This window comes from Phaseolus vulgaris, chromosome 2 (assembly GCF_051622355.1).
Source record: "Phaseolus vulgaris cultivar YP4 chromosome 2, ASM5162235v1, whole genome shotgun sequence".
NCBI classification, from domain to species: Eukaryota; Viridiplantae; Streptophyta; class Magnoliopsida; order Fabales; family Fabaceae; genus Phaseolus; species Phaseolus vulgaris.
In genome coordinates this window covers 29,357,367-29,368,484 of record NC_143499.1, presented here as the reverse complement: position 1 = coordinate 29,368,484, position 11,118 = coordinate 29,357,367, and the positions used below count along the sequence as shown (strand labels likewise).

Here is an 11,118-nt window from a genome sequence, read left to right as displayed (position 1 = left end):
CACACACTCATACAAAATACACTTACTTGATCATCTGATAAAATTTTGTTAAACCACTATCAACCAAGAATTAAGGAAGGAATACGAGAAGAGAAGTGAAGAAAAAACAACCAAATGACGAGTAATAATTGTTCAGTCAGTAGCCCGTACTATTTAAGTCAAACCTCCAAACCTTAGACAAGTACAATCATCAACAATTAATTAATCCTGGTGGTTATAATACATCTAATAACAAAGTTTACTTAGAAATTTTGTCTCAAAATTTATTAATACAGTTGGGGCAAAGGGCTAGCAAGCAAAGTGGAGTTTTCTAATTTTATTAAAAGCAAAAGGAATGTTGCAATTAACTTAGAAGAATTGAAGGATATACTTATTTGCTGTATACATGAGACACATTGCAGTTTGCACATTTCACTAAGTTTATATCATACATAAGCATAAGCAGAGAAGATAGTGCACTTTGCATGCACACATATTTGATATATTTCTTTAGTTACGATGAGTGGAATCAAAGTGGGGAAGAGCATATAATGCTAATCTTTTCTGCACTTGTGGGGTCTGAGATTTTTCCCGCAAACAGTGAAAGTGAGGAATAAAGATGAGAAACAAGCAAGAAAAGCAATGTTCACTGCTTTGCTTTCTCTCTCTCTCTCTGTACATGATACAGTATAGCAATGAGAGTTGATGCTCAGTGGCAAATAGCACGGACGAAAGGGCTCACTCTCCAACACTCTAAAAAGCTAAACAACATAACTTTTTTTTATTTTTATACTTTTGCTCCAAAAAAATATCCAACCCTAAGCTTTAGATACCATAAAAATTTGATGTCTCTTATTATTCAAACGTTGACAGTGTTTCATTCAATTCACTTTCAAATCACCACTTTTTCAGACACCACCAAATCACACCACACTGCCACAATAATTACGAATAGTCTTAGCAGCATATATGATATTTTAGAAGAGAGAGAGAGAGAGAGAGGGAGAGAAGAGAAGAATGCCATAAGGGTTGATAGTACAGTGCAGGCTAAGATGAGGCCAAGCAGCGAAAGCTACGGCCAGCCACTGCGTGTTTTGTGTAGCGTTGATCAGTTGGTGAAGAGCCTGAGACTCAATTCTCTGATACACACAGAGAGGGACATGCTGATGCTTATGCTGTATAAGTTTTGTTTTGGATATCAACTACTGAACATAAAACAAATCAAAGATATCACATTCAATTCTCCCCCATTTTTAAATCACAACAGGCCAAAATAATTCCATCACAGATCCCAATGACACATTCAGGGAAACGGTAACATTAACAAGCTTTCCATTTTCCAAGCTTAATTTAGAACGCCATCATTATCACACCACTCTCCAATTCATCAAAGCTAATTATAATTCACCTCATACATTGAAATACATTTCATATAGTAAAACATGTTTGGAGAGATTCTGCCATTCAAGTTACAAATAAACTACTATATAAAAGTTCTCTTGTATATCTTCTTTTATTTTTTTTTAAATTTTTAAATAAACTATTTTAATTCATATGTGACAAGTCAGTTTCTTCTTTTATACATATAGAAGTCTCATTTCTTGTGCTTCCATTAGAAATGAACACATCACAAAAATAACTAAATGAGAATTAGTTTTTGATTAAAAAGAAAGGAAAGAGGCAAAAGAAAACAGCCATATAAGCTCCAATCTGCAACAGTGAAGCAAAAAACAATGAAGGGCACACGGTAGGTTCCATATTAATTAAGAAAGTAAGAATTTAGAGAATTGATGAAGATCTAGCTGAAATTGGAGAGTGTATGAACACATTATGGTCTTAATTTTCCCATCTGTTACATATATGTTCCTTTGAAGCGAACGCAAAGAAGAAAGAGTGACTGACAGAATGAACTACCATATACCTAAAGGAGTTTAAGAGAATTAATTATGAGAGTTGGCCTATTAAATTCTTCCAAAAGATATAAAGAAAAGATCTACCACTCTACCTCTTACTCCTCTTTATCCTCCCTTGTGCTTTCACATCTAGCTAGCTAGGGCAAAGCAGTATATTGCTGCGGCACATCGCCCCAAGCATTGACACCGCTACTCCAATTGCTTGCATTATCATTCCGTGGGCCACCACTACTGGTAGTAGTAGCAGTAGGAGTAGGAGTCACCGAGGCATAAGAATTCCCAAAGAACCACTCAGTGGAGGGTGTGTGTGTGTCCCCACTTGGACCATGTTCTTTTCTACAGTTCTCAACAGGGAAAATCCCTGCCTTTGAGACCTCCAGATTTTGAAACAAAATGGGTTGTGGTTTCTGTGTCTGGTTCTCAAGATGGTTAGCCGCTGATGACACCCCACCACTACCACTATGATCTTTCTGGTTGTTATCTCCACCAAACAGCATTGCCAATCGCTGCTGCTGTAGCTTCCAGTGCAAGTCCTGGTTTATAGAACTCAAAGACTCAATGGAAGAAGCGTGACCACTGTGAACATTCATAGCGCTCATACCTTGGATTGCACCATTGTAAGAGAAGGGGTAATTAAGAGCAGCGAAAGAACTTGGGGTGGTGCCAGGAGAAGGGTCAAGGTTGAAACAGGAAGAAGCACTAGAAGTGTCCCCAAAAGAGGAAAATTGGTTATAAGTTGCTGGAGGGTGATGATGAAGCCTAGGGAAGGGTAACCCCCCAAGGTGAAAGTCCATGGAAGGAGGAAGAGCATGAAGGAACTTGAGGCCACCAACAAGGTCTGAAGAGGAGGAACCAGAGTCCTTGGAGTCACATGAAAGCCTTGATGACCTCACCTTCTTGTTCTTCCTGCATCCACCGCCAATAGGGACGTTACGCAACGCCCCACCTTTTGTCCAGTATCTTCTACATGTCTTGCAGAAATGCCTTGGCTGTGTGAGGCTGTAGTTGTTGTAGTAGCAGAATTTGGTGTTGGGTGAGTCGCATCGTGGACACTTGAGGCCTTGCTCTTGGGGCCTTGTGGAGGACCCTTTTCTGCCACCTGAACTTTGAGTCTCTTGGTCTGTTGTTGCTGTTGTGGCTGGCTTTGAAGGTGGTATGTCATCGGGTGACATGGTAAAAGTGGGGAGAGAAAGAGGGAAGAAAAGTTGAGAGAAAGTAAAGGAGGTTTGGTTTTTGGGCTTGTGGGGTGGGAAAGCTAGTTAGGTTCAGTTTTCAGTTTCCTTTTGCAGAGGCAAACATACTCACCAATTGAATGATTTCATGCATAAGGAAGAGAAGTGGAAGGAGGGGAGGTTCTTGTGTGTTTGATGGGCACCTGTGATCCTCATCAAAGAGGGTGATTGGGAATTAGTAAAATGATGTATGAGGTTGGGTAACTGGTCTTTTTCAGATCTAATGGAATAAAGCAAGCTGTGTCTCTATACACATAATTGTATGGGAGAGAGAAAGAAGGGCACAGATGTCACTAATAAACAGTTGGTAAGGTAATATATATACTAGAGAAATGGGGAGGAAGATGATCCAAAACAGTTGTGTCAGTATGAGTGATCCACTATATACTACGACAAAACTATTAGACTGAGAACATGTCCTTTAATATGGTTATTAAATAATGATGGAAGACCTGTATTAGGGTTTGAGGAATGACAATAAGGGTAATCAAGTTTAATCATGTGATACTTCTAATTAATGTCCAAATATTAGCGCCAGTGTAATTACTTTGTATTGCGTAATAAGAAAACATAACTTTCCCTTCTCAGCTGGGACATGTTTAACAAACTTTTTCGTCATACTTGCAGGTCTTTTCTTTCTCTTTGAAGTTATATATACGTGGATTTTGACACTTGTGCTTGTCTACTATTGTAAAATTCCTAGCCACAAGCATTTTAAGTGGACCAAAATTATGTTGACTTTTACTCTAGAAAATTAAATGTTCTTGCAACTGATTGCGTAAGCAGCACGTATAAGTGTACCAAAGAAGCAGGTACATCAATACATTTCCATAGGAATCAACAAGAAGTTTGATTGAGGCATACAAATATTTCTCTTTACAATTAAGTGTAAGTCACCGATATTTCTTAAGCAGTTAAACCCTCTGATTATTGTCTTTCAACATAGCATTAGCCACCCGTAGACCCTGCAACCAAGTGTCACTTGCTTCTTTCATTACAGCAGTTAAGTGATAAAAATAATGTAGACAATACATAAAATGAGGCTACGCATGAATGAAGAATGAAAAGTAAGGCATATAATTAATATAATGGTACATGACCTACAGAATAACTTTTACATAATATAATATGTATACATACATATATACATATAAAAGCTACAATGGAAGCAGCTAGAGCAACAAATGATAGGGGCAATAGGAGTAGAGAGGATGGTACGTAGGAAGGGGAAGAGAGAGCTGAGTCAGTAAAGGAAACATAACAACAGCAGTACTCCAGCACTGGGTGCTCTGCACACTGCCAACAGCTTGTCTATTTCTTTCTTTGAAACGTCCCTTTTGAACCAAAGATTAACTGCACCTCTGTTACTTTTTCATGAAGAATCCCCAATAAAAGCTCACACGTGTAATATATATATATATATATATATATATATATATATATATTATATATATATTATATATATATTATATATACATATATTGTAGCTATGATCCTCTAACTCTTATCTAGCTTATCTAAGTAACATGATTAGCTTTAGTTAATTGCAGTGAAGTTGTGGTCTATTTTGGGCAGCATAGCAGTGCTCCATTATGAATTATATATGTGCATCGATCTGGCCCGCCTCTACCACAACCCTTTTGTGCCACTTAATTGAACAACAGATTGAGTAAAAGTGGTACAGCCCCTTGAAAAGTGTTGTTCAGTTACAAGTGGAAAGTTGATTAGTTTATTGAACTGATAGATTATGTTATTTTTCCTTTAAAGTTTTAAAGTAGAAAATCATAGAATGATCCAAGTACCAACAGAATAGACTACACACTAACACAGACACCTTAGTTTCTTTTGCTCCACAAGTATTGAAAAGGAAGGGAAAGAAAAAAGAAAGCAAGAGATAGAGATAGAGGAAGAGCTGATTTCAAGTCAATCCACTCTGCTTGACGTCTGTTTCTATATTTGAGCCTGACATATGGAAGGAAGTACGTATGTGAAAACCCTTATAACTGCAAAGATACCAATCTATAACAGGACTTTAACGGTCGTGATCAACCATTTCTCTGCTTGTCTTGTTGCAGCTTACTTCTTTCTGGGAACCAGGAGATCTAAAGCATAACGTGCAATAGAAAAAGAAGATTTACTTTGAGATTACTATGCACCACAACCCAGGACACGTCTCTCATTGACGGCTATTCCCAGAACCCAATTACCCTTTTGCAAATTAATAATAGATTCTTCTATATATGCACAGTCAAATTCAATAAAACTTCAAAGTATGTATATTATGTACCCATTTATTAACACTGACTTAGCCTTATTTCTAATAATAGCATGCATAGTTTTGAGTTTTGGGCAAATATAGAAACAACAATCTCTTGTCATTGCTGTTGTAACAAGCTAGGCTTGTGTGGAGTTTTACCACAGCTATAGCTTGGTAGCAACCAAACCACCGACCAATTCATGTGTTATATGGTTGTGAAGAAACGTGCAGCACCGTAGATTACTAGTTTGGTTCTACGCAGGCAGAAAAAACAAGCAAGAGGGAGAAAGGAACACGTGAGAGCAGTGGCTGGATTCCCGTGAGCAAAACCAAATCAATAACCATAACCATAACCATACATTACATGTATAGAATAGCATAGAAACAAGGTTTCAACCAAAACCTTATTCTTTCTTATAATCTACCTTATACTAACTAATTCTAATATTGTCTTCTCCTTCAACATTAATTCATAATTTTTGTTCATTTTAATGTATGTCCAAAAAAAAATAAAAGGACAATAATAAACAAGCCTATTTTTTATATTATTGTTGTTTATTTCTATTTCTCTGAGAAAAATAAATTACAATTATATATTATATACTCTTATTTCAAGGGTTTTTTACTTTGATTTTGGTTTAATTGGGATTTGGAGTTGTCTAAATTAGGGGAGAAAAATAAAATAACTATTAATTAGAGAATTATTCAATCAGATTAATTGTAATATTAATTTTAAATTTTATTATAACTTTTAATTCTTAATTTTCTAATTAACTTACGAGGTACATTATCCTCTAAAATACTTTTTACTTTAAAAATATGTGTATTATATTTGCATGTTTGTGGGATTTTTCACTCATGGAAGAAAAGGGGAAAATTAAATACTTTATTTTAAATTATTTAGGCTTGAAATTAGCATGTTTCCGTGGATTATATGTCTATTCTAAATTGAAATAAAATTCAATAAATAGTAGACATTTTCATTACTGATCTTTAAATTAAAGAATTTGTACTCACTATTTATCAAAATTAAACTCTAAAAAAAAAATAAGTCGTTCATCTTTTAAAAATATATTCTTGTAGTCTGCTTCAAGAATATAAATAAAAAATGTTTGGAAATTGTATAATGTTGACATAATGTGCATAGGGAAGTGGAGGTGTTTCGTGTGCAGGGTAAGATTTAATGTGTATGCCATTTGTGAGGTTTGTAATATAGACTTTTCTGGTAAAAAAAGTTACGATTGGTACCTAGCTAGATAGTTTAATTATTTTTTTTATAAGAGTTGAAATATTTTTTAAATATTTTATATTAATTTAATTTATTTATTTAAGTATAAAGGAATTATTTATAAAAAAATATAAAGGAATGATTTATAATGCAATGTACTAGAAAGGAGTGCATGAAAGAAAAAGTCTCCTATGAAAATATTTAAACCCAAATTAATTTTGATCAATCAAATTATTATTGTAAACTCAAGATACCAAACAATCCTGACACAGTTAATGAAGAAATACATAAAAAACCGAGCAAGATTTTAATGATAGACATTTATGTATTGACAGCATGATATTTTTTTTTGTATTTTACAAAATTGATTCATGATAAATGAAATGTGTTAATTTGATGAGTAGTAACTAGAAAAACAAAATTTATGTTTTGCATAATTTATTTTAGATGAGATAAAGATAAGATGAAAATTCACGTGGTTTGATTGGATAAGTTTGGGAGTGGCTCATCACTTATGTATCTATCTGCAATGAGAAAAAGACGGACCCTCCATAATTTCTTTCTCATTGGAGGAATTTCCAAAAGACACTGTCCTACACAGGACGACACATGAGTACTGTAGAGAAGGATATATGAAATATTGTTTTCCAATGGCATATTTAATTAGTGACATTATGTAATAAAAAAAAAACTCATTGGCGGTCATTGGAGCTACACTAAAAAAAAATCATCAAATAAAAATCAATTTTTAGAGATAAAAATAATTAATTATAATAGTAACTAAATTAAAGACATTTTAGAAACTAAAAAAATTTTGATTTCTAAACTAGTTTCTATTATTGTAAAATAGTTTATAAATTGGTATCTAATTAGCTACTAATATTTTAACTACCAATTATTTAGATTCTAAATTTATTAGCAAAAATCTTAGTTGCTAACCATTTAACAATAACATAAACTAATTTAAAAACTAAAAATTTATTTAGTTTCTAATTTAATCACTATAACAATTAATTACTTTTTATCTTTAAAATTAGTTTTTATTTCATGATTTTTTTTTAGTGAATTGTAATTCTGTTGAGTAGTAAACCGGATGCTCAAAATCAATAAATTACCTATATATATTATTAAATATTTATTATGTATTTTACTTTCCACAAAAGTTTTAGAATTTGACTCTAGTCTTTAATATATAATTTTTTCAAAATTTGATATTATTCTATACATTTAATTTTTTTTTTTCATTTTAGTCATAAAACTAAAATTTCCATTTTACTATCCTTAGTATCATATTGTAATAATATTTTTTATAATGTCTGATATTTTCTTCATTAGCTTTGTAATCAGTCGGTCTCACCCAAAAATAATACAAATTCATTTAAATTGCTTTTAAGGATGCAAAAATCTCCAAAACATATTGTTTCAACACAATAATGTTGTCTATTTTCACCTCTTTAAATGCAGTAAAAATTGGAGAAGTACTTATTAGTAATTGTGTGAGTAATAACATGTTGTAATTTGTGCAATACAAAGGCCATGTGACAATTGTCCTATATGCTGTAACAAAAGAGGGATGTCTTGAATCAAAACCTCTAATGCATTCTTGGACACTCTTTATAATTCGTACCCTTGGAGACTTGCTAAAAAAACCTATATTTACTTGCTAAAAATACCTATTTACATTATACCACCTTTTTAAAGTCTTTTCAGATACGTTTTAACATAAACAATGCAAACATGCTTTGTTTATTTATAAAATTACACTTGTTTTTTATTAGCAGATGTATGAACCTCGTTGGTTATTTTAAACCAGATTCAATATTTCTTATATAACCAACCCAAACCATTCCATTGATACAAAACCATTTGAATAAATGTTAAATTTTTCTTTAGGAACTCCAAGGTATACTGCACTATGCGGAAAATGTTCTTGATAGTCGTGAGGCAAAACTATTTTTTATATTTAATGTTTTTACTCATAAAATTTAAGTTTAGAGAAAATTAAACTTTAGTTAAAAAAAAAACATGGTCATGAAAATAATTTGAATCGAAGTTTTACACAAAGATGGAAAATTCTCTGCTTTTTATTTACGAGTGAGAAATGATGTGTATTAACATTTATTCTATTTAGATCTAGAATCCAAATAAATGCAGAAAGGAAAAGAAGAAGCAGTAGTAGTAAATAATAAAGAGGAGGTAGTACCAATACAATGCCATTGATTCGTTTCGTACTTTTATTTATTTATCATATCGATGGAAGTTAATGTTAACGACAAAATTCAGAAGCATAGTTTCCCTACGCCAAGTATTAAGGTTCGTCAAATGAACCATCGCTATCAGTTCTGATACGAAACACGGGGTTGACTGAATCTGAATGTCATAAAAGAAAACATTATTGTTATATAATAATAATAAACATAGAAAAAAGTAAAATAGCCAAGTTGTGTCCTTTTTCTCTTCAATGTATGGTTGTTGTAGACAGCTACGTATACAGCTCCTGGTAATGCAGCATCAGCAGTATCATCTACCTATCTATCTGCACTGCAAACTGACGATTCTGCATGCTGCTGCAAATGCCTAATACCAAGCCGTCTTTGATTCTTAGATCTTCACAATAATAAATGAAAAAAATTAAATAATTTCTCTGATGAGTGATGATCCAGCATGGTAGCTCTCAGTGCTACTATGTCCCTATTACTGAATAGTTTTTCCCATCCAAACTCTCTTACCTTCTTCACCTTTAATATGCTCATGCATGCCAAGCTTCTACCCTCTCTGCTCCCATTGTCTATCACCACTCTTCATTATTTATGATGCATTCATAGATACTCTTTTCTTTAGCCACACACTTCTTACATACATTTGGAATCGTGAACTTCTATATTCTTCTCTATAAACAATTCAATATTAAAACTTACTCTTCCTTCTTCTCTGATTTCTTTTTTAATGTTTAGGCTTGGTTTAAAGGTTTAAAGATTAAACTGTAGCTACTCATATCAGACTTGTTTGTTTTGTAGTTTAGATGTCTTATACCTAGTAATGTTTAGTGTAGTTGTTTAAATTTTAAAGTTGAACCTAGTAATTAATAATAAGGTTTGTGCAGGTTGATTATTATTATTACTATTATTATTACTTTGTATTTTATATGCTTATTACATAATATTTATGTTTTCATAAAAAGCATTTTACATAAAATTCTTTCAGTAATTTTTTTTATCGTTTCTTATGTTTTTAGCAGTATATGAATAGTAAAGAACAAATTATTATTACTAGTAATATTAGCAATAAACATAAATATACTTAACAAAATAAATTACAATAATAACTAAAAAACCTTATACTTTCACCAAAATGCACTTAGTTATTCTAAATATTTTTCTCACAGAAACCTTAACTTCAAGGCATCATAATAATTTAGTACAACTCAATATTTTTCTTATTTTTCTTTCAAATAATCCATAATGAGGATTAAAGACTAACATATCACTCATTCCAAAACCTTTTGGGTATGATAACCTCAACTACATGGTGTTAAGATAGTTTTATGCACAAAAATTATAATATTAATAATGCAAGAAACCTTATTTTAACTTCTCATAACTTATGTCTTTATCAGTATGATTTACAATATTAGTGTGAAACTAGATAATCTCTTTTATTTAATGAGTCCATATATATATACTTCATGTTATGACCATAGCTCGGTTATGATTCTATTCTAAGTATCGATGTTTTACTTGTTCATCCACACATCCCATATCTTAATCATTATACATCTTCTCAACAAACCAAATCACCTTAGGGAATTACCCTCACATGTTAACCAATCGAATGAATTCATAACTAACACAACCCATTCTTATCATTCAATTTCTAGTATTTAAAGAGAATACAGAAAATTTAAAACTTAGAAAAATGAAGTTTTATAATAATTGAAAAAATAAAATGTTTTCAATCCATTTATAATGTTATTTAGGAAACATTTATATTCTTCATTTAATTTAAATTTAGTTTACTGTTTTGGATCCAAGATAATTTTTAGAAAAATGTATTAATATTCATAATATATTTTAAGTTATATAATTTAAAATATATTGAATTATACAATCTAAAATACTTTTAAATTATATAATCTAGAATATGTTATACTTTACGTAATTTAAAACACAATACATTATATATTTTAGAATCGGTAGGATATTTTTATATTGTAATTCCTAATACATTTATTTTTTAATTTTAATTGCATAATTCACAATAGATTTTTAATTATACAATTAAAAAAAATTAAAATACAGATATTTTGGACTTTTCTCACATTTATAACGTGTAGGAAGAAAAGATAAAGGTGCTAAAAGGAGTACCTTGATTGGTTCTGATGTGGGCCAAGGACACCCTTTAAATGGACAAGAACATTTGGCTTATTCTCCCTACACCCAATCAAATTGGACCTGCACCCAATTGCATTTGTGAAAGTATCGAATTACCCTTACTAAAAATGAAATTAGG

At 31.8% G+C, this 11,118-nt stretch overlaps 1 protein-coding gene across 1 annotated transcript; it reads right to left on the bottom strand.

The window, feature by feature from the left end:
* Nucleotides 1-1,766: 1,766 nt before the first annotated feature.
* Nucleotides 1,767-3,502, bottom strand: LOC137811295 (Dof-type zinc finger DNA-binding family protein). Its single transcript, XM_068612983.2, has one exon. It carries the CDS (start codon nt 3,062-3,064, stop codon nt 2,030-2,032), a length of 1,035 nt encoding a protein of 344 aa, XP_068469084.1. The 5' UTR covers nt 3,065-3,502; the 3' UTR covers nt 1,767-2,029.
* Between the last annotated feature and the right edge of the window lie 7,616 nt (nt 3,503-11,118).